This window comes from Ovis aries, chromosome 22 (genome assembly GCF_016772045.2).
Source record: "Ovis aries strain OAR_USU_Benz2616 breed Rambouillet chromosome 22, ARS-UI_Ramb_v3.0, whole genome shotgun sequence".
In the NCBI taxonomy this organism is placed as follows: Eukaryota; Metazoa; Chordata; class Mammalia; order Artiodactyla; family Bovidae; genus Ovis; species Ovis aries.
The window spans coordinates 16,979,664-17,004,170 of NC_056075.1; the positions used below are offsets into that span (position 1 = coordinate 16,979,664).

Consider the following 24,507-nt stretch of genomic DNA (forward strand, 5'->3'; position numbering starts at 1 on the left):
GATTCTCCAGGCAAGAACACTGGAGTGGGTTGCCATTTCCTTCTCCAAGGCATGAAAGTGAAAAGTGAAAGTGAAGTCGTTCAGTAGTGTCCGACCCTCAGCGACCCCATGGACTGCAGCCCACCAGGGTCCTCTGCCCATAGGATTTTCCAGGCAAGAGTGCTGGAGTGGGGTGCCGTCGCCTTCTCCACCAGAGAGTACCAGGTTAAAGCTATCTTAGTCCCACGCTCTTTACTTGTAACAGAAGCTTATTCAAACAAAACAATTTACTGGAAAGTAGTTTTCAAAAGCAGGAGGTAAAATTGGATCTCTTAAGAGGTGGATACAAGGAACTAGAAGCTGGGAACCAAGACTCTCCCCTATCTCTGGGTTTCCTATTTACACTTATATCTGCACATCTGCTTTTTTCTCTTTTTCAGATACACTCTTCATTAGCGAACATTGGTAAAAAAAAATGGCCTCCTTGGCCCTAAAATATCTTCAGTGCCTATTCCCCACTAACTTTTAGACTTGGTCCTAGTTTCATATTCCTAGAGAGAAAATCTTACTGGCCTAATTTGCCCCAGGTCTCCATTTTTGGTCTAGTCAGCTGTGGCAGGGAGAGGAGGGGTCACGCAGACCCCTCTCTGTCAAACACAGTAGAGCTCTACATGATGGGAGATTCTCAGAGAAAGGGGAGTAGGCTAGGCCAGTAGACATGTTATATGAGCTGGCAATGTTAGGACAAACACCTAAACCAGTTTCGGCCACACTATGGAATATCCTTTGTAGTTTCACAAACCAGGCTGAACATCAGAAGCACCAGAAAGGCTTTTAAAAAGATACAGATTCTTCTAGCAGGTGAATTAGAATCTCTAGATGCAGGGCCTAGGAATCAACATTTTTAAAGAACCCCAGATTATGATGTGACTACTTTTGGGAACTCCTGCTTTAAAAGACAAGCTTAAATGTCAAGCAAACAAATACATCAACAGAAATGGGAAGTTATTCATAAATAAGAAACATCCCTATATATGATAAACAGGGAGGGTTTTTTTCTGAAGAGCAAATTATTTTATTTAAAATACAGTTAAAAAAATAAAATAAAATAGTTTTATTTTCTGATCATAAAAATCAGAAATGCTTATTAAGAGAAAGAGTCCCATTTTAGACATGCTAGTCTTTCAGACTTTTGTCTGTCTCTTGCCTGGAAAATCCCATGGATGGCGGAGCCTGGTAGGCTGCAGTCCGCGGGGTCACGAACAGTCGGACACGACTGAGTGACTTCACTTTCACTTTTCACTTTCATGCATTGGAGAAGGAAATGGCAACCCACTCCAGTGTTCTTGCCTGGAGAATTCCAGGCATGAGGGAGCCTGGTGGGCTGCCGTCTATGGGGTCACACACAGTCGGACACGACTGAAGCGACTTAGCAGCAGCAGCAGTCTTTCAGACTTTTGTTTGTCTAAGTACATATGTATAAATATTTTTGTTTTACAAAATTAGGACTGTAAAGTATATGTACTATTTTATGGCCTATTTTATTCACTAAAATAGATCATGAGTATTTTCATATGGCAATAAGGACTGGTGTAGTCAATTTTCAGTGGTTGTACGACATTTCAATCTATGGTTGCATCATAGTTGATTTAACTAATCCCCTATTGTTGGGACATCCCCCCACCCCATAATATTTAATAAATGGAATTGTTGGGTTAAAGTTTATGAACATTTTTAAGGCTTTTGATACATATTAAAGTTATTTGCCCCTCTCTCCAAGTGTCTACCAGTTTACATTCTGTCTAAAAGTATTTGAGAGTACCTGTTTTTCTACACCTACAATGGACTACCTGGGATTTTAGTTTCATTCTATCCAGATTGTACATACCCGTTTACAGTAAAACTTGGTCCTTAAATTGAATACAAGATTACAGCAGAGGACTTGTGCAGTGAGAGATGTCGTGTATAAATAAAGGGAGGCAAGAAGACTGCATTATTCTTTAGATGAGAATAAAGTTTCACATAGGTCTGTTATAAATAAGAGGAGTGACTGAAGATCACCATAAAATCTTATCTATGTTAATTAAGCAGCTTTCTAATTGGAATCTTGGCTTATAAACTAAACTTGGCTTATAAATCAAATTAGCAGAGAGGTAGAGAGGAAAAGAATACTTGGGGGCATTCCTGCCTTGGAAGAGCAGATGTGCTCGCTTCTGGTATAAGATCTATCAACTACAAATTGGCACTTACCAAGAGCATTGCCAGTGACTGAACAACAGAGGCGTGTGCCATCTGCCTGTGCGGAGACTGAACCCCATGCTGCTGTAGCTGATGACCTTCAACAACCCCCGAGGGAGTTCAGGGTGGAGGGGGGCACTCTGTGCTCCACGGAATCTGGTGGCACAGGTCTTTAGATAGTTGGATGTTTTTAGGAATAGATTTTATGATCTCAATCTCCTCATACCTAGAGAAGCCCTAAATCCCTTCATGGTGACATCAGACCCTCATGACTAACAAAAAGCCTTTTGTAAAATGAGTGCTTCATGGTATTGAACTCCCCCTTCAGCAAAACCTTATATATTTCTTTCTCCCACTGCTGCTTTGGACCAGTCTCTTAGAGCTATCTGAGATGCTGCCTCTTGGGCTGCAGTCCTCATTTTGCCCCAAATAAAACTTAACTCACAACTCTAAAGTTGTAAATCTTTTTCTGTCGACAGATCTCATATACTATAGTTTAAAAAGGTATGGTAGATCACAATGAGACCATTTTACACCCATTATCCAGGATGGCTAAAATAAAAACAATAGCAAAGGATGTGGAGAAGCTGGAACCCTCATATACTGCTGGTGGCACAGCCACTCTGGAAAGTAGTGTGGCAGTTTCTCAGTAAATTAAACATAAAGTTGCCATATGGCCTAGCAATTCCACTCCTTCAGATAGGTCCTCTGTTTTCCTAAATGCTGCCCTCTGGTCATGAGTAGGTGAGGATCTGTTTAGCCAAAATAAGCAGGCTGCTTCAGAACTTCCCATGGGGAAAACTGAAATCTGATTCTTCTCCTTTCTTCACTCAGTCTCTAGGTTGAGAACTCCAAGCAGTAAGAGACACAGGATAATAATGGCAAAGATGGAGCCTTTCTGAGAGCCTTCTCCTCTGCTAAATGCCATTTTGAAGGGAAAAAAGAAGTCAAATGGATATTTCCAGTCCATTCTGGGTTGGCCTCTTGGAGGCTCTGGCTTCTGGGTAATGTCCACAAAGGTCACCACAGTTTTCAAAGGTACTTCTGTTTCAGGCTGGGAATCCTGCAGGAAGAATGTCCATGACAGGTCAGTGCTTGGCACCCATTCAAATAGCCCTCCAATTTGAATGTTATTATTACTTCCCTGAATAAAGACCCATAACAAACTGCTATGCAGTTCTCTTTCTGAGACACAGGAAATTACTTACTTAGCAACAGTTGCACCACAATTATGAACACTTATACCTACCAAAAGACTAACTCCAGCTTCCCCTGGCTGGGGAGCTGGCCTGATAACAGAGAAGCCACTGCTTCTGTTACCTGTTTAGCAGCTCTACCTTATCATGTCCCAAACAGCTCCAGGCTCTGAAACAGTACACGTGTACTAGTGCATGCAGTAGTAGCAATTTTCTTCCTTCTTCAGTTGTAGAAAGAAACATGAAACTTCATGGAAAAGGTAAAGAGCTTCAGCAATGTAGATTTTTTTTTAAAAATCAAGATTCACAGAATCTCAGAGTTAGAAAGGATCCTCCTAATCAATTCAAGTCAAATGAAAACGATGCTCCCAGGAAAAGGGACCTTGTCAAGCTGACTCAAGTATCTAATCTAGCAGGTGTAGCTTTGGGTAGATATGGTTGCAGCCTGATGACTGGAATTATGTTTATCTAAACTGAATTAATTCCCTTTGTTCCAACTCTGTTCACCAGGCAGACTTTTGATTATAATTTGACAGTAAGTAACTATCTTGTTTCTGTCTTCACTCTGATGCCACATATTATCTCAGCTTTGGCCTTTGGCAACAGTAAATGTCAGGTTCTAGGAACATAATTTTGCTTGGTATAACCCTTCTACAGATATTTTTAAAATGAATGTGGGGCCAGTGCTGTGATAATTTTGCATGTCATACTAACTCTTTGGACTTTTTTTTAAAACAGTGACATTCATGCAGGGCTTGGTATATAATTAATGTAACTTCTGTGGCTTCCCTGGTGGCTCAGAGGTTAAAGTGTCTGCCTGCAATTCAGGAGACCTGGGTTCGATCCCTGGGTCAGGAAGATCCCCTGGAGAAGGAAATGGCAACGCACTCCAGTATTCTTGCCTGGAGAATCCCATGGCTGGAGAATCCCATGGACAGAGGAGCCTGAAGGGCTACAGTCCACAGGGTCGCAAAGAGTCGGACACGACTGAGCTACTTCACTTTCACTTTCTGTGGCTCTGAAAGCCCCCACATGCATTCTAAGTACAGCCAGCTTAGGCTGAAGATGCCAAGGGTTTCCTGATTCCAGCCACTGAAGACTGGCTGAGACTAACCAGATTTAAAAAAACGGGGAGGAGTTTATTACTGAAAGTGAAAGAGACTGGAAAATTTAAACCAGAGAAATTCTGGATTTCAGGATATATAGAAAGGACAGAGTGAAGTAAGGAACCAAAAATAGGGAAATTACTCTGCATAATGAAATACCTTGCCCCAGTCTGGCTTCAAAATGCTAAGAGATGCTCTTATCCACATACCCTTTAGTTGGGAGCCAGCAGGGTTGTTTTGTTGTTTTTTTTTCTTGAGAAAAGTAGCATTCCCAACAAAAAGACAAAAAGACAAAAAGATACTGATATCTGGGAGAAGGAAATGGCAACCCACTCCAGTACTCTTGCCTGGAGAATCCCATGGACAGAGGAGCTTAGTGGGCTACAGTCTACTTTTATACATTGTTGTTTATGTTATATTGTTTATATATTTTATATAACATCACAAGCTGTTTATAAATTTTGGAGACCAGTCCCCTTGTTGGTCACATTATTTGCAAATATTTTCTCCTGATCTGTGGGTCATCTTTCTGTTTTGTTTATTGTTTCCTTTGCTGTGCAAAAGCTTTTAAGTAGGTCTTAAAAGCTTTTGTTTATTTTTGTTTTTATTTCCATTATTACGGGAGATGGATTGAAAAAGATATTGCTACAATTTATGTCAGTGTTCTGCCTTTCTTTTCCTCTAGGAGTTTTGTAGTGTCTGGTCTCACATTTAGGCCTTTAATTGTAGGGTCTTTCTTTAAAAGATGATGAAAGTGTTATGAAAATAAGTATCCAGAAGGTTTTGCTGAACAAGTATACATATGACTGAGAAATAAAGCAATCACCTCTGGTTTTTGTCTTTTATTAGAATCCAATGTAATGGGAAGGGAAATGTTTTCTGCAATAACTTTAAAGGTAACTCTACTAATTTTTTTTAAAAAAAGATAAAAATTATAGAGTGGGTTTAATGATTTTCTAGAATTATTTATAATGGCATAATAATCCCAACAAGTATCAGCTCAAATATCCATTAGAAGAGCAAATATTATGTAAATTACGACACATACATACATGGGTACATCATATAGTTTTGTTTAAAAAAACATTAGTTTCAAAGTGATTCAACCATTTTGCATTCCCACCAGCAAGGCTTGAGTTCCAGTTGCTTCATATCCTTGTCAGCACTTTCTATTGTCAATTTTTAAAAATTTTAGCCATTCTAGTGGATGTGTAGTGGTATTTAATTGTAATTTTATTTTGCTTTTCTTTGATGATGATGTGTATTGAGCATCTTTTCATGTGCTTACTGACCATTCATATATTTCTTTTGTGAAGTATCTTCAAAAAAAAAAAAAAAAAGATACTGATATCTGGCAGTCCTATAATCTTGTAAAGGCCCAATTAGTACAAAAACATAAATAGCAGAGTATCATGTAAATAAACTGTATTTACTTAATGGGTTTGTTGTGAGAATTCAATACTTATTTAAAAAATACTTACAAAAAATATTACCAGTGCCTGTCATATAGTAAATGTTCAATAAATGTTTTTCTATTATTATTGTCATACAAGAAGATGTAAGTCTATACAATGTTTTGCTTAAATTCTTCTTTATTTTGTAGTTTGTTCTTGGGAACATTCCAAACATGCTCCTATTTTACTTTTTGTAGTGAGAGGAATTTAAAGTGTTTCCAAAGCTACATTTATACAATGAAAAGTCATTTTGACAGTTCAGTTCAAACTTCAGAGAGCCTTCACTTCAAGGTGTAGAAACATAAATACCTACCAGCCTAAACAGATAACCTAAATGAGAGAAGTGGGGCAGGTAAGGGTGGGTAGCTGCAGGCTGTGTGAAGGAAGTATTTTATTAGTGGCAATCACATTCAGTATGACTTCCCTGATAGCTCAGTTGGTAAAGAATCTACCCGCAGTGCAGGAGCCCCTGGTTCAATTCCTGGGTTAGGAAGATCACTGCAGAAGGGATAGGTTACCCACTCCAATATTCTTGCTTCCCTTGTGGCTCAGCTGGTAAAGCATCCGCCTGCAATGTGGGAGACCTGGGTTCGATCCCTGGGTTGGGAAGATCTCCAGGAGAAGGGAAAGGCTACCCTCTCCAGTATTCTGGCCTTGGAATACTCTACAGTCCATGGTGTTGCAAAGAATCAGACACGACTGAGTGACCTTCACTTTCACCATTTGGTGGCAGATTTTATGCCATGAAGGAGTGTAGGATCTCTTATCACCAGATTTTCAAGACAAGTTAGAGATATGGATGTCAAGGTAAAATTTCTTGATTTTTAAATGCTGACACAAATTTAAAAAAACAAAATGCTTTGCAGATCAAACAAAACAAGTCTACAGGCTAAACAGGCTACAGGCTGCTTGTCTGCTACTCAGCTTTAGTTTTATGCTATCATTCAGACACACTGAGCTGACTGACACAGCCTAGGTGAGACCACTGTCAACTACAAACTTTAAAAGGATGGCCCGTGGGGTAAGGAGAAGAACTGCAGAAGATATACCTTCAGGAAAATATCTCCTTAATTAGCTCCTCCTTTTATTACTTTAGACACTTTGGAACATGTATACTGGTTTTCTTTGAATAGGCTCTTGCTATGATGAGAAAAATTTGCACAGAAAGTCCTGAGAGACAGGCCTGTGCGGATAAAGCAAAGTGATTTAAAATTAAGGACAAATAATCAGTATAAACACATAAAGAAAAAATGAGTGCTTATGTGACTTCAGGACAAAATTTCCATTCAAGACTGCAGTAAAAAAATTTCAATACAGATGATAAAACTGTCTATTATAGAATTATTTGCATTTGCTATTGGAAGGACTGATGCTGAGGCTGAAACTCCAATACTTTGGCCACCTCATGCGAAGAGTTGACTCATTGGAAAAGACCCTGATGCTGAGAGGGATTGGGGGCAGGAGGAGAAGGGGACGACAGAGGATGAGATGGCTGGATTCGATGCACATGAGTTTGGGTGAACTCCGGGAGTTGGTGATGGACAGGGAGGCCTGGCATGCTGTGATTCATGGGGTCGCAAAGAGTCAGACATGACTGAGCGACTGAACTGAACTGAACTTTCTGTGATATGACACTATTGATTCATAACTCCTTTTACTTTTACAAGGGCATAGTATCATCTTTCATGGAAGCAAGCTTCTCGAGTGAACATTTTTGTATAATCAAAATTACCTTTGCAAATCATTTAAATCACACTAAGTAAAGCCACATGATTTGGCATATCCCAAATCACCCCTCAATAAATTCAGCAGGGTTAAACTTTGCTCCATCACTGGGAATAGAAATTGTGTCTTCAGTTACGCACAAATGAAGCACCACTGAAATTCTCAGCTGTCAGCCACTTAGGACAGTTAGGTGTGAAAGACTGTGAGTGTGATTTTGTAGAGGGGACAGACTAACCTGAAAAGCTAACCTCTATTAAATACTAGAAAGAGACAATGATTAAAAATACCTGGAAAAGACAGAGGCACTGGGTAATGTCAAGGCCTAAAAAAACCAGAGATTCAGGAGAATAAAAAGAACAATCCTGTAGGTGTATTCCCAAACTACACAGGTATTCATGAATAAAGATACAGTTCATAAATAGAAAACAATAGATTCAGTGCCATATCTGTAACAGGTTAAATGAATCTTACAGAAAGAGTTCTGTTTTATTCAGTAAGCCAACACAGAAAGAATGGAATGTTCACATTAACACAGTTTCTGGTAACGAGTTTTAACACATTTATAGGCATAAAGAGCTAAGGTGCTCAACTGTGTAAGAGAAGAGCTAAAGGTATTTTACTTCTGACTTAAATGTAGTCTCTAGTTTCTCTTCTGGGAGGTAAAATTAATGACTTACAGGTAACAATTTCAATTAGTTTTAATTTCCATTAAAAAATAGTAATCTGGCATACCAGTTCATACATGAAGTTCACCAGGACCTAATCATTTTATTTTTGAACTTCCCTTAACTGTAGGCAGTTGCTAAACTGTCCTAAGGCACATCATAAACAGCAGGTATATGTTTACTACATAGTAAAATTATTTATTTTAATGGAGTACAATCGGCCAAGAATTGATGATTACAAACTAGCCACAGTAGTAACTCTAACAGCAACCAACAGGCTGGAGACTAACAAATGTGTGACTGTCACTGAATACATAGAATGTCATAGAATATCTTTTCTGTGGTTGAATCAAGCAGTATATAGTAACTATAGTATGATAATTTAAAGCAAAGTAACCTATACTGTAGTCATGAAATTTAAAAAAACACGGGGCAAAAATTTAGATTGTATTTACCATGAAAACATGTTAATTTCAGTAACCAGGCAGGGAGGATCTACTTGAAAGTTAATTGTTCCAGCTCATTCTGACCAAACATTAGATTTTGGCTGATAGCATAAACTGACTCTCAGGAAGTTAAAAAATTAACTGGTCATCAAATGACTGATATAATAATCTAGGCTTTGCAAGGCTTACCTGTATGGACTGGAATTGGTATAGAAATCGGGCTCCTGACACATGAGCTTGTGGGTTGGACTGGAGGCCTATATATGCCCACAGTATCTGGATCTCCAGGGAAACTGGGACACAGCAGGAAGTACAGTGCATAGCCTGCAGGAGAGTAAAGAAGCATTTGATGTAATTGCTCATGGTTGCCTATAGTTATTAATATTTATCATGCATTAAGTAGCTGTTGTTTCTTAAACATTACACAATAACAGAGAAGACAGTGTGGCTTAGGGAAAGGACACAAAAGTTCATAAGAGGTCATGTTATTGTTCAGTTCAGTTGCTCAGTCATGTCTGACTCTTTGCGACATCATGGACTGTAGCTCACCAGGCCTCCCTGTCCATCACCATCTCCTGGAGCTTGCTCAAATTCATGTCCATCAAGTCAATAATACCATCCAACCATCTCATCCTCTGTTGTCCCCTTCTCCTCCCACCTTCAATCTTTCCCAGTATCAGGGTCTTTTCCAATGAGTCAGTTCTTTGCATCAGGTGGCCAAAGTATTGGTGTTTCAGCTTCAGCATCAGTCCTTCCAATGAATATTCAGGACTGATTTCCTTTAGGATGGACTGGTTGGATCTCCTTGAGTCCAAGGGACTCTCAAGAGTCTTCTCCAACACCACAGTTCAAAAGCATCAATTCTTCGGCACTCAGCTTTCTTTATGGCCCAAGTCTCATATCCATACACGACTACCATGGAAAAACCATAGCTTTGACTAGACAGGCCTTTGTTGATAAAGTAATGTCTCTGTTTTTTAATATGCTGATTAGGTTGGTCATGGCTTTTCTTCCAAGGAGCAAGCATCTTTTAATTTCATGGCTGCAGTCACCATCTGCAGTGATTTTGGAGCCCCAAAAATAAAGTCTCTGACTGTTGCCATTGTTTCCTCATCTATTTACCATGAAGTGATGGGACCAGATACCATGATCTTAGTTTTTTGAATGTTGAGTTTTAAGCCAGCTTTTTCACTCTCCTCTTTCACTTTCATCAAGAACCTCTTTAGTTCCTCTTCACTTTCTACCAAAAGGGTGGTGTCACCTGCATATCCGAGGTTATTATTGTCCATGATCTTAAAAAAGATAATATTCTAAAATGGAAATACTAAAATAGAAAATAAAATGGAAATACTAACATAGAGATAAATAAAACACAAATAAGCTGATGTACAGTAGTTATAAGAAGTGCTCAGTGAGTGGTGGAGTCACTATTGTGGAATGCCAGAAGCAGCAGCCATTGCCGGTTGAAGATGGCTTCATAGAACCGGGATGAGTAATACGTGATGGAGGAAATGGTGTCTAAAGGAAAATTTAGGTAGAGAGATGGCACAACAACTAGAATAGCACATGCCATGAAGGGGCAGTTACTGATTAAGTACAGTTGTCATGTCTCCTACGTGCCAGGTATGTGGGAGGCATTGGCCCTGGGCAGACCACTTGACTGAAGCAATGGATCTGAACGCAGGAACAGTGGAAAGATTAAGGAAGGATGTTTCAGGGTTACATTATGAAGCCCAACTAAGCAGTCTGACTCCAGGACAATTAATTCTAAGATGCAGGAAGGACCGGTGGAAGTGAGGACATAAATCAGGAAGTTACGATAACTTAGCAAAACCAATTATCCTCAAATATGCCTTGCTTTTCTAACTTAACACTTTTTATTTATAGTAAGACTTAGACATAGGCAATAACACGTCTAAACTAGGAAGAGGGGAAGAGACCGTGTTTATGTTCAATTTATTCAGGAACTGTCAAACTCTTTTCAAATTGGCTCTACTATTTTGTAGTCCCACCAGCAATGTCTGAGGGTTCCAATTTCTCCACATTGCTGCCAACTCTTGTTATTATCCATTTTTAAAATTATAGCCATCCCAGTGGGTATGAATTGGTATGTCTTTGTGGTTTTGCATTCCCTTAATGGCTAATGATGTTGACTAATGACCTTTTCATGTGTTTTTTTCCAAATATTTTAGAACACTTTTCCTTTCATTTATTCTATCTATATTAGGAAAATTTTTCCGTGTTATCAAATATTCTACAAAAATGAGATTTAAAAATGTAAATAGTAGGTTTAATAACCATAGAGTAAATTCCGCTATAACCTCAGTCCTGTTCACTAACCATTTCTTAATACTCAGTATGTATCACCCCAAACCATGCTCCCTAGGTATGGCTTTATGAGGTTTAAGAAAACTTAATTTGACTACAGTTGTCCAAGGGCTGCATCAAGTACATGCATCTACTTATCCCCCAAGTCTCACTAAAAGGAAAGAAGTATACAAGGCATAAAGTCATAATAGTGCTGAGAAAGGGAAAGGGGGCACTCTAAAAATAAAATCTAAGAGGAAAGGCCTTCCAAGTCTGAACCAAAATTCAAAAGTTGAAAAAAAAGACTGATAAATCTCACAATATAAAAATCAACTTCTGTGTGGCATAAAAACCATAAACAAAGTCAAAAGACAAATGACAAACTGGGAAATAATATCTATAAATCACATAACAGAAAAGAGACAATTTCTCACATACTCAAAGATCTTCTACAAGTCATAAGGCTAGTAATTCAATAAAAATGGCTAGTAATTCAATAAAAAGATATTAATAAATCATAGTGAAGAAAATAAGAATTATTCAAGTGTATGTCAAGATACTCAACCTTACTCAGAATAGGAGAAAAAGAAAACTACAATGGGATATTAATTTTCACTTATCAGATAAGCAAAGATTAAAAGCTTGATAACCCAGAATTGAGGGTATGGGTAACAAGCCATCCCATAGATGGATAGTGGGGCTGTAAATAGGTACAACCTGTATGGGAAATAAATTTGCAATATATATTAAAAATGTAAATGCATATACCTTTGGATCTAGCAATTCTAAGATTTTTCATATAGGCTTATTTTCACATGTACAAAATTGTGCCTGAACCAGGTTATAAAATGCCACACTGTGTATAATAGCAAAAGGCTGAAAACAACCTGAATGTTCTGCCTAAATAATTTATGGTTTATCCATATAATGGAATAAAATGCAACTATACCATGCAAAGGATGAGGAAGCTTATTATATACTGATATGGAATAACCTCTCAAGATCAAGTGAAAAAAGCAAAGTGCAGAGCAGTATTTATGATCTTATATCATTTGGATTAAAAAAAAAAAGATGAGTATTTTCTTGTGTAAGCATGTAATATCTCTGGAAGGAAAGAAAGTAATAACTCTGCCTCTGTGGAAGGGAAGAGCTATCTTGAGAAAGAGTTTTATTTTTGTACTTTTGGAATTTTGAGCCAAGCATATGTATTACTTACACAAGAAATAAAAAGCTTAAGTGAAAGGAAATAAAATTAAAGATACAGTTGATTAAAGCCAGGAGGGAAAGTGAAAGTACAGTCCATGGAATTCTCCAGGCTAGAGGGGGCAAAAGAGGAAGTAGATTTCTTTCTTTTGCTCTGACACACAGATTTCGCTATTTCACTTAGACTGGAATCAAGAGGTACACCGGCCGAGCGCTGATGTGGCCACCGGAAAGAATAAAAACAGAAAAGAGCTGAATGAGATTTCGTCAGGGGTAGTGGGTATTGAGGCTTTTATTTTTCATTAATACTATTCTCTAGACCTTCTACCTTGAGATTTTTCTCTAAGTAAGGAAAGTTTTATATACATATATAACTACACACACACCTGACCTGAAATGATGACTTCAGATGGCCATGATTTCTTACAGTCTTTCTTTTAGGACAACCACATTATCTTTCTTCTGTGACAACCAAACCAACTATGGAAACAGGTCTGGTTTTAATCTTAATAAATAAAGGAGGAAAGTAAGCTTTTGTCAGAATGTGTATTTCTTTCCTTACTGAAACATTGTAGTTCCTGCTGAGGATCTCGGTCCACTCTCCCTTCTGGGCTGGGTCAGCATTTCCAAAGATGGCAATGTGCTCTGGTCTGGGACTTCCATGAAGAGCCTGATAAATCTCCTGCTGCAAGTGGCTGCAGTCCACCCTTTTCAGCCTAAAATCAAACACCTCGGAGTCTGGAGTCCAGTGCTAACATCATAATGTAATTCATTCAAACATTAGAAATAATACCAAAAAATAAACTGTGGGAAATAATCCTTCATAGGTATAAAAGACTCAAAAAAAAAAAAAAAAAAAAAACACCTCTTAGCAACATTAATATTATTTAAAGACTATTCCTAACATTCTCTGAACTCTAATTCAAAATATAAAAGTTGCCACATCACATATTCCCTACAGGTAGAGACAAATTTGCTAGAAATGATGTGGAAGCAAAGAATTACCTGAGCTTGCATCCAGATATTGCATTCACTCCAAATTGTACTTCGTGTCTCTTAACAGAGCAAGTGCCATCACCCTGGCTCTGTAAGAGGGTCATCTGAGGTGGAAAGGGATGGTCAAGGAGATCATAAAAGAAAAAGTAGGCTGATTGGAAAATGTATGCTTCTTAATATTTGCTTAACACTTTGGTACTTTACTAATATCATATTATTCAAGTAACATTTTTGTTTCCCTCTGGCAGTGAAAACATGGGGAATTATTGTTTTTCCAAAAATGACCATATACCTTAAATATATCATTAAACACAATTCAGTCAGGATCCTCACCTTCAGCCAGTCTAATATAAGTTCTAAAGCCTTTGATAGCATCTGCGTTTGAGAACGTAATATATTAATAGCTCAGTAAAGGAAGTCCTTGGGGCTTCCCTGGTGGCTCAGTGGTAAAGAATCTGCCTGCCAATGCAGGAGACATGGGTTTGATCCCTGGGTCAGAAAGATCCCCTGGAGAAGAAAATGGCAACCCACTCAAGTATTCTTGCCTGGAAAATCCCATGGACAGAGGAGCCTAGTGGGCTATAGTCCATGGGGTCTCAAGAATCAGATACAGCAAGTAAACAACAACAAAGGAAATCCTCAATACCTAAAAAATGGAGGAATCACAGAATTGGAGAAAGATCAGTAACTAAAGCTTTTCTCATTAGGCTGTAGTAGGCCACCCAGATACCCAAAAAGGATACTGAGTGTCTTATATCACCAGTTAGAACCAGGAGTGGCTTTCCGACAATATAGCCAGGATTCCCACTTCTAGACCCAGTAAGAGAAGCAGCTGTGCTCTGCTGGAAAGCCTGCAGAAAGAGTGAAGGAAAGTCAGAATGAAGAAAGTCATGCTCACTCACTTTTCCGGTGTGGCCTCATACTCTTCCTTAAGGCAATGCTGCAGGTTAGCTGCACGGAACAATCTGGCCTCCTTCCAAAGTGTAGCATTTTGCAAAAATTGCTCCTCCAGCATCTTTTACTTTTTTTAATTCACTAAAATAAATCCTTATTCACATCCATCTGAACACTCCTTCTACCAAGGATTGCAACTAAAGATCTATCAAAGATCTCTCAATCCTGTTTGTCAAAATTACTATTAACTCAGGGCTATGTTCAGTGTAGCTAGAATCAGAGGAGTTTAAATGTAATTTAGAACTATATTTTAATTAACTATGTTTGTTCCACAGATGAACTCTGAGTGACATGGGATTTAGTGAATCACTTGAGGGTAGAGTTGAGAAGAAACTGGATTCTGCTATGTTCACAAGGAAAGGAAGCAGAAGAAAGTCAAAAGGTGGTGATCAAGACTAGAGACTGAAGCATGACATGAATAAAATGCTGAATGCCCAGAAACATGAAAAAAGCTGGTTAAAGAATTTGTGTGGGATTTTAGCTGAGTTTATGATTCAAAATGACTATTTAAAAAAAGTGTTTGGATTTGTGAGTAAAGTCCTGCTTTGCTGGGGGAATATGCTAATGAATAAACATTGCTGAATCCTTATCACTCGAAGTTAAATTATAGAATATTAAATTTTGAGACTTCAGTTGACAGACTGAACTAGGCCTTCATATTCTTATTCTATCTTACGTGTATTACAGAAGCAGGGGAACTATTCCTAACCCAATACTTCTTTCTTCTTGGTCCTCTATAAGAGAAGAACCCTAACCCTGAAGTGAATGATGAAATCTTGCTGTAATGAAGTGCCTGGCTCAACAGTCAGGTTCGTTTGTCCAAAACTGACAGAGACTTTCTGGATTCCAAAAGTCCCATTGGTCTCTATTTCATAGATGACCTGAAATACAAAAGTAAAATCAATTAATAAAAAATATTCTGTGGGTCAATTATGTTTAGGACAGATTTCTTGTCTTTAAGGGTTTTCCTATAACTGAATAAGGGAACAGAATGGTGACTATAGTTAACAATACTGCATTGTGTATTTGCAAGTTGCTAAGATGGCAGATTTTAAAAGTCTTCATCACAAGAAAAAACTATGTGTGGTGATGAATGCTAACTTATCGTGGTAATTGTTTCACAGTATATACACGTATCAAATCATTATGCTGTACACCTAAAACTGAAATAATTTATATATCAATTATATCTAAATTAAAAAACCAGATGAGGGAGACTAAAAGTGTTATCTTAAAAATGCCAAATACAAATATTATGAAAAGATAAAAGTTGACTTCATATTGTATCTACACATGAAAAAAGAAATTGAATAGAGCTCTTTGAAAGAGTTCATGGGAGAGGTGAATTTATGCTAAGAATTGAAAGGGAAGAAACATAAATTTTGATTGCATGCAGAGAAAGTGAGTAGGAGCACAGGCAGAAGTGAACATGGAACGGAAATCTGGTTACTTCGCTTTCACCATGTCTGAGGATAAGTTAAGACAGTAGCTGGAGATGGAAGTCATAAAAAGGTAAAGGTAACCTTAGATTTCTGAGCACAGGTTTTAAAATGATGCTTTCCAATAATTCTTACTTTTGTTTGTTGATTAGAAGAGAGAGAATAGAGGAAAAGAAGTTGACGAGTCTATTTCAGACTTTCAGATGATACTGATTTTGTCAACAAAAGAAACTGTGGTCAGTAAAAACTGGAACAGACTGCACATGGGCAAAGAAAGAAGAATGATAAAGAATCTTAATATTCTGGACATGAAATGACAGAGGACAGTAACAATGGAAATGACTGAAACACGTTGGGCTCAGTTTTTGACATGTTAAGTTTCAGATAATGCACACAAATTCACGTGGGGTTGGTCTGGTACTTAATGGAAGATGAAGCACCTCGGTAATGCTGATCAACATACATTAGTCCAGAATCTGACGTCAGCGTCCCTACCTGGGAAACAACATTCTGACAAGTGTTTCCGGCCAACACAGGAGAGCCAGCCTGTGAGACAGGTGTTACAGGCACCTGGAACTGGAAAGGGAAAGAGGCAGAAGAAAGCATTTCCTCTTCTAGCTTATGTATTATGCTGAAATGAGTATTTTTCCCTTTTTGACAATCACCTTCCTTTCTCCTTCCATTGCCAGTCTACCACTTCAGGTCAAAAGTCACTGTTATTCAACACTTTCCAAAACTATTTTTGGGAACATTACTAGTATTAGATATAAAACAAAGGCTCCTTGGTCAAATAAGTTTTAGAAATACTATATCTGACACATCCCTCTTAGAGATTGAGAAGGCTTTCTAGTATGTTAAAAACTTTAAGAACTACATCCTAAATATAAGGTTTAAATTTATTTAACCCAAAGTTTCTCAAACTTAGCTAATACCTTATGAACTCTTACTTCATATGATACTTATTAACACACAGATACTGTTTCAGACTCATTCTTGAACACTTGATACATCACATATAATTCTCTTTTACCATTACAATCTAGAGTGAAACTGCCTCAGATGCAAAGGAATCAAATATTCTCTTTTTCTTTTTCCTGATAAAAAGCATCATACCTCCATGTTCTGTAGATCACTCATACCTCTTGGAACCTAGTATAAGAGAACAGCAAGGACATGAGTGTGTGTATATCTTACATAAAATCTCCAGGAGCTTGTGGTTTCACATTTGTGGGAGAAAAAAAAAAATCAACTTTTTTTTCCTACCTGATTCTTCCTTACACTCAAATGCCAGGAGTAGACTGAGGGGAGGCTAGATGGACTATGATGCCCACCTCCTCTGAGCAGAGCTCTAACAAACAGCAAAAGCAGGACGTTTTGGTGAAACAGTGATGTCCCCCTCTCCTACCTCCCCTAGTGAATTCCATTAGCTGGGAGGGTGAGAATCTTTCATCCTGGCTACCTAACCCTACTTCTTTCATCTTTCTTCAGATAATAGGGCTTCTTGGCCTTCTGCCTTTTATGTAGCTCAGGCATTCTGACTTCCAGTTCAGTGCTTTCCCCACAACCCGAAAGTGGGAAGCATGGTGACTTTTAAGTCCACAGTGGTGACAGTGGGGAAAGAAGGGATACCCACCTTCAAGACTGTGAAGTTATAGTAAGAGGCAGCGTCGAGGGCAGGATCCGAGGTACAGCTATCTGCCAGATTCTTGAAGAAACGAGCACAGGTTGTACTTTTACTCTCCAGGAAACCTTAGAATTAAGGTAGTGGTAAATAACAAAGCCTATTTTTAAGTTTAACAAAAAGGGTAGCACTGGTGTTCTGGACTCACCTGCAGGATTGCTCTTAGCACAGAGCCCCCCAGCTCCGACTCCTGCAGGCTGCCGCAGCAAGCTTATTACGGACCACTTGGGGAAGTAAGTCACAATGGGGTCGCCAGCCTAAACAAAGGAGAGCAGAAATTTATTCACAGTGAGATTGGACTGAACTCCACCAGAAAAGAATGAGAAACAAAAGTTAACTCAGTTAAAGTGGACAATACTTCCCTCCAAGAGAGCTGACAATGGCTTACCTAGGTAATGGCTAGGTAAAGGTCATGGCTTACCTTAACTTTGAAGTGGGCACCTCAAAGATACTAGGTCAGTTGTCAGTATGAGGAGAAAAACCAACGAAACAACCCCTCCCCTTCCCCAGGCTCACCCTGTAGAAAGGTGGTGGAGATTGGGTTTGGGATGTTGAAGTGAATGATTCACCTCCAAACTCTGTAGCCAGGGCCTGGAAGTTGGTTGCATTGACCTCTTGGAGCTTCTGGAGATAGTTTAATCTTGCTAAAATATTTTTTAAAAGAAAGGTGGGTTAGATAAAAGAAAATCATTCATTTTTATGTAACTGGAATACCAAGAAACTAATCTTTAAAAATATTTTTATTCAGGCATAAGACATGCACAGTAAAGTATGTAAGTGCACTAATCTTAAGCATAAACTCAAGAATTTTTAAACATTTATATACTTTTTTTATTACCACTCAGATTAAGTTATAGATTTTCCCCAGAAGTTTCCCAATCAATGTGCCATCTTCAGAGACAATAATGATTTTGATTTCTATTACCTTATAGTTTATTTATAATCTGTTAACTGAATTACTCTTTAAGTATTAAGATCTGAGACAAGAATATGACCAATGAGTGCCAGTCAGTTCCAAGTCTCTGATGTCAGGAATATGAGGGTTAGCAATCTGTGATGAAAATAGGAGTCTCGGTAATGTGCGCATCCGTCCCATTCTAGGTGAGTCTCTAGAACCACAAAATGGTACTGTCTCCATAGGAATATGGCAGAGTTGGAGACAATATCTGACTTGTCCTCTCCAAGTCTTCTTTGTCATCTTTTAGTCTTTCCACATTATAATTTCTACATTCAAGATTTTTCAAGTACCCACCCAAAGGTTATTTTGGTAACAATTGTATAATTTATATTATAGCAATATATAAATCCTTCCAAACTCCTGCAGCCATCTTCTTATGGCACTTCAGAACCAGGAAAGAGATGCAGATAAAGGCCTCTGACATTGTCCCCTGCCCAGAGTGTGGCTTGTGATAAACAACACTCTGCTTTACCATCCAAGTTTTCTCCTAACTTGAAAAAAGAATGTAGCAGACAATGGCCCATACTAGTTTCTTTCATTCTTCAGAATTATGGTCATCTGCAGATGACACCACCCTTATGGCAGAAAGTGAAGAGGAACTAAAAGCCTCTTGATGAAAGTGAAAAAGGAGAGTGAAAAAGTTGGCTTAAAGCTCAACATTCAGAAAACGAAGATCATGGCATCCGGTCCCATCACTTCATGGGAAATAGATGGGGAAACAGTGGAAACAGTGTCCGACTTTATTTTTGGGGGCTCCAAAATCACTGCAGATGGTGACTGCAGCCATGAAATTAAAAGACACTCCTTGGAAGGAAAGTGATGACCAACCTAGATAGCATATTGAAAAGCAGAGACATTACTTTGCCAACAAAGGTCCGTCTAGTCAAGGCTATGGTTTTTCCAGTGGTCATGTATGGATGTGAGAGTTGGACTGTGAAGAAGGCTGAGCGCCGAAGAATTGATGCTTTTTGAACTGTGGTGTTGAAGAAGACTCTTGAGAGTCCCTTGGACTGCAAGAAGATCCAACCAGTCCATTCTGAAGGAGATCAGCCCTGGGATTTCTTTGGAGGGAATGATGCTGAAGCTGAAACTCCAGTACTTTGGCCACCTCATTCGAAGAGTTGACTCATTGGAAAAGACTCTGATGCTGGGAGGGATTGGGGGCAGGACAAGAAGGGGACAACAGAGGATGAGATGGCTGGATGGCATCACTGACTCAATGGATATGAGTCTGAGTGAACTCCAGGAGTTGGTGATGGACAGGGAGGCCTGGCGTGCTGTGATTCATGGGGTCACAAAGAGTCAGACACGACTGAGCAACTGAACTGAACTGAACAGATTCAAAAGGAAATCAAGATCTGCATCCCCAAAAGCTAATGAAGATGCCAATATTACATAAGCCTGACCTTTATCCTCTGTGATCATAAGGTCCTAATCATTTGACTTTTCAGCTTTCTGATGGAACAGGAAATGAAGAAAACTCTCAATTGTGGGGCCTTTCACACTACTCACTTTCTGTGTATCTCCTAGGTCTGTGTTACTTAAAGTCCGGTACACAGACTAGCAGCCCCAGCAGAACCTGGAAGAGTGTCAGAAATTCAGAATCTTAAGACACACTCCAGACCTACTGAATCAGAACGTGTGTGTTAGCAAAGAGATCTCCCAGGTGATGTGTGTGCATATTAGAGATCAAAAAATCTTTGCTCTGTAAAGGTGATGCTAAAGTTCCTGGTCTGTAGACTACCATCTGCCATCTCTGATCTGAAATCTTCACATTTTGAAGCTTCCAGAAGCTGTTTAATATACTATTTCTTTCAGAACTCATACCCTGAAAACCACATGGAAGAAATACCTCACTTAAAAAAAAAAATGTAGTTATATCTATCTTTACAAATGAAAGAAGAAAAGTTAGAGTTAAGCTAAAAAAGAAGTTGAAATAGAAAATATCTATCTGGACATTTTTTCATGGCTTAACTGAGTAAGAGAAAGTTAACCTTTTGTCTCTCACTTCACTGCAGGGATATTGGAAGTAATGATGGTAAGCAGGAATCATGCACCTAAGGAGCATGGGTAAGGATAGAAATAGAATTTTTGCCTAAAATTTCCAACATTATATATGGAATATTATACATAACAGGGCTTAAAGGTATTTAGACTTAGATTGACACAATTTCAGGTGTGGAAGGAGGCTAGAGGTCCTGTGGCCCAATCCCATTAGGAAATTCAGATCCTGAGAGGTAAATGAGTTGCAAAAGGCCACAAAGCCATCTGGCAGAGCCAGGAGTAGATCAGAGATCTTCTGATTCCTGGTCTAGGGTTTTCCCCACTTGGTCAATGTTGTACAGTCTCTGAGTAATAATGTCTGTTACTGATGGTCATTATCAGCAAATATTAAGCACTGTGGACAAATTCATGGTCCATCCTTTCTATGTGCTGACAATTTACCTGGGGAGACACAACATTCATATAAAATGACAGCAATGGAAAGTATTCTATATGTCCTAAGGGACTGGCTCTCAGGTGGTGTTGGGGAAAGAAAGTACAGAAACATTGGTCTGGAAACTCTGCAATATAGCATGGAATGCAGGAGGGGATTAAAAGCAGGAAGCACCAGTTTGGATATTATTGTGATATCCCTGGAGTGTTTTCACAAGGCTGGAAGTAAAACGTAATAGGAAATTTGGGAAGTATGGTGTAGCTGCAGCCTTATTTTATACCTTAATTTTTTTGGTCACATCTCAAGACAGGCAGGATCTTAATTTTCTCACCAGGGAATGAATCTGGGTCCCTGCATTGGAAGCACAGACTTTTTACCACTGGACCACCAGGGAAGTCCTGCAAACTTATTTTAAAATGGACCATTTGCCTTGCTCCCTTTATTGTCTCACAACCTGAATGGCAGCAAGGCTCCTGATAACTGCTTCCAAATTCAAGTCCCCCAAATCCCAAACTAGTTGTTTTAGGAAACAAATACAGTTTTGCAGTTTATTTTCTAACAGTCAGATGAAACCAGGATAAGCTGACTTCAGAGTATGAGGGACAATTAAGTCTTTTACGTGAGAACATTATTTTTCTTCTTAGACAATCAATTTTAAAAATATATATCAGATGTATATCTTTAGAAATGTTATCATTATCACTAGCAAATTTCTAAGTCTATTTAAAAACTTTAATACCAACCACTTTTCATGTTTATTACACTCTGCAGTTGCTGAGCACTTTCACATTTAGGATTAGTGATATTTCTCATTTTCCTGCTGAAGAAATAAGCCTGGAAATGCTAAGGGATTTACCCAAGTGTGCATGTGTGCTAAGTTGCTTCAGTCATGTCCAACTCTTTGTGACCCTATGGACTATAGCCCTCCAGGCTCCTCTGTCCGTGGGATTCTCTGGGCAAGAATACTGGAGTGGGTTGCCATGCCCTCCTCCAGAGGATATTCCTGACCCAGGGATCAAACCTGGGTCTCTTGCAGCTCCTGTATCACAGGCAGATTCTTTATTGCTGAGCCACCAGGAAAGCCCACCAAGTCTGTGCATCAGTAAGTAGATGGAGGGCTGAGACCAAAGTCGAATGTTCTTTCCCCTGTGCTGTTGCCTCATGAAATAAAAACAAGGTTGATATAGATTCATCTGTCAAAGACATTCATCCAAATATTAATTGTTGCCTCCTATGTCAGGCACTGGGAATTCAGTGAGTGTCTTCATAGAGGTTGTAGCAAGTCAGGGATATAGTTGATCTGTAATTATCTGAGCTAAGACGGTGGACAGAAATTAAAGTTCTCTATGGGTTTTCTGATCCACAGCCAGTAGGGCAAAAGAGATTGCCAATGTTCGCCAATAAGAGAAAAAAGAGAGGGTGGGGGGACAGGTAGAGGATAGGGAGGATGATAGACATCCAAGGGGATGGGGAGGGGAGGTTTAAAAAACAAAGAAAAGGAAAAAAGTCAGAAGCTAACTCTCAAAAAATGTCAGGCAATACAAAGCCAACACATTTCTACTCACAATTGTTCACGTGGACACAAAACTGCTTAATTCCATTTGAATCCATGAAAACTCTCGAAGGAAATGGGGAATTACTCCTGAAGATAAGAGAGTTGTCTACACACACCCAACTTGCAGACCTATCAGGAAACCGGAGGAAGAACAGGTACATTTAGAAGGAAGATTATATCCCAAAAAAGGGTGCCCCACCGCTGTCAGATGCCAAAAAGAGGACTCCTTGGGCAGCCACGGGACAACACGAAGGTTCTGTTCTATTGGGCAGCCCTGCTTTAGAGCATCAGAAGAGGGACAGCGCTCCTGGGAAAAACCAAGGGAGTTCCATTCCTTGGAGTGGACGTGGGGGTGGGAGGCACGAAGGCAAAACTCTTCCTACGTCCAAATGTTACTTAATCCCCTTTAGGATTCAACCTGAACGTCGCACCTCACCTCACGCTGCCTGGAAGGCAGAAGGAGAAAACTGTCCTCGGATGGAGAAGATAGCAGTCACTGTCGCAGCAGCAATTTATATCGCAGGCACCGGGAGTCAAGTCACAGACACAGATCGGTAGGACTATGAAAGCACAACATAAAACACAGCGAGTGCGGTGAGGATCCCTAAACTCTTCCAAGGTTCTTTCGACAGCCCCACTCCTTACTTTATGGGCATTCACTTGGATCTAAGTCGGTAGTTTCCATCCCCACATCCTCTCCCCTCACCTGGGAAGATGTCCGCAGTCTTATTCCCCGGTGTCGAGGAGGTCACGACAGTAGGACCCACCGTAGAGATCCCAGGCACCTCCGAGGATTGAAGGGTCCCGCCCTGCGTCCTTGGCCCCAGGTCCGAATGGGTGGGCATTGCCCCAGACGGAGACGGAGAGGGCTGAGAGAGGACCCTCTCGGGGACCATCAGGAAGAACACCTGCAGTAGAGAGAGCTGCAAGCTAAACATGGGGCAATACAGACCACCCCCACCCCGCCCCAAAGGGTTTGAGGTAGGTTTCGGCGGTCGCTAGACGCGTCGCTAGAACGTGGGTGGAAGGAGTCGCATGGCGTCTAACGTCATCCGTATGCGCCTACCCATTGGCTCATGGCGATGGCCGGGAGCTCTTCAGCCAATGGAAGCCGGCGCTGTTACAAATCCTCAGCATCTTTCAGTCGGTGCCCTCCTCCTGCGACCAGGCTCTGCTAGGTCTCCGTCGCTTGGCAACCGACAGACAGGCGAAGGCGCCCTTGCCTCTTCTCTCCGCTGAGTGGCAGTAGTTCAGCCAAATGCCCCGTGCAGCTCTGACTTTGCCTTCAAGAGGGCCGCGTCCAATGTATGGCAAAACCAATCCAGTATTGTAAAGTAAAATAAAGTAAAAATAAAAAAAAAAAAAAAAAAAGAGGGCCGCGTCCTTCCTTGATAGAAGGAACCCCAGAGGCTGCAACTAGAATTTCATCTTTTTCACTCCGGATTCTAACGCTGAGAATCCTTTTCTAAAGGATATTCTCGAGGAAGAAGGTACACTGAAGGTCACATACCTTAAAAAAAAAATAAAAGTCTCATCTAACTATAATATTTTGGCGAAAAACATATTAGAAAGATTCAGCTCCTTCATTTTTAACATTGAGAACATTTTCTTTAAATTTAAAAAATAGCCAAGGGACAGAGAAGACTTTTTTTGCTGTTATGATAAATCGCAACTTTTTTTTTTTTTTTTTACTGCGCCGTGGCTTGAGGTTCTCTGACCAAGGATGGAACCCAGGCCTATTTGATAGCCAAGGCCTTCTGGACTGTCAAGAAATTCCCTGAATTGCCGCTTTTTGTAGCCCTCTTTAGAAAATTTTGTTTCTTTCCCAGGAGTGCTGTGCCTCTTCTGACTCCCTAGTGCAGCAGTAGCCGATAGAACTTTCTGCAATGTAAGAAATGTTCTGTGTCTACACTGCTCAGAATGGCAGCTTCAGGCTATATGTGGCTACTGTGCACAGGAAAAGAAAGTGAAAGTAAAAGTTGCTCAGACGAATCGGATTCTTTGCGACCCAGGCTAGAATACTGGAGTGGGTAGCCTTTCCCTTCTCTAGGGGATCTTACCAACCCAGGGACCGAACCCTGGTCTCCCTCATTACAAGCAGATTCTTTACCAGTTGAGCCACAAGGAACCACAAGTGTGACAACTGCTGCTGCTGCTGCTAAGTCACT

General features: G+C 39.7%; 1 protein-coding gene across 3 annotated transcripts; it reads right to left on the reverse strand.

The window, feature by feature from the left end:
• Positions 1-1,030: 1,030 nt before the first annotated feature.
• On the reverse strand, positions 1,031-23,372 carry TCTN3 (tectonic family member 3). Of its 3 annotated transcripts, XM_004020062.6 has the most exons (14): positions 23,046-23,372; positions 22,776-22,899; positions 22,350-22,468; positions 17,906-18,033; positions 17,538-17,646; positions 17,342-17,457; positions 16,822-16,857; positions 16,204-16,284; positions 15,025-15,150; positions 14,059-14,166; positions 13,325-13,419; positions 12,882-13,035; positions 8,999-9,133; positions 1,031-3,280 (listed from the first exon to the last, which is right to left on the reverse strand). In XM_004020062.6, the coding sequence occupies exons 1-14, from the start codon at positions 23,275-23,277 to the stop codon at positions 3,044-3,046; spliced, it is 1,800 nt and encodes a 599-aa protein (XP_004020111.3). In that variant the 5' UTR covers positions 23,278-23,372; the 3' UTR covers positions 1,031-3,043. The 3 variants fall into 3 exon arrangements, with proteins under 3 accessions (XP_004020111.3, XP_042094958.1, XP_042094959.1); XM_042239024.2 differs by lacking the exon at positions 15,025-15,150; XM_042239025.2 differs by lacking the exons at positions 22,350-22,468; positions 22,776-22,899.
• Between the last annotated feature and the right edge of the window lie 1,135 nt (positions 23,373-24,507).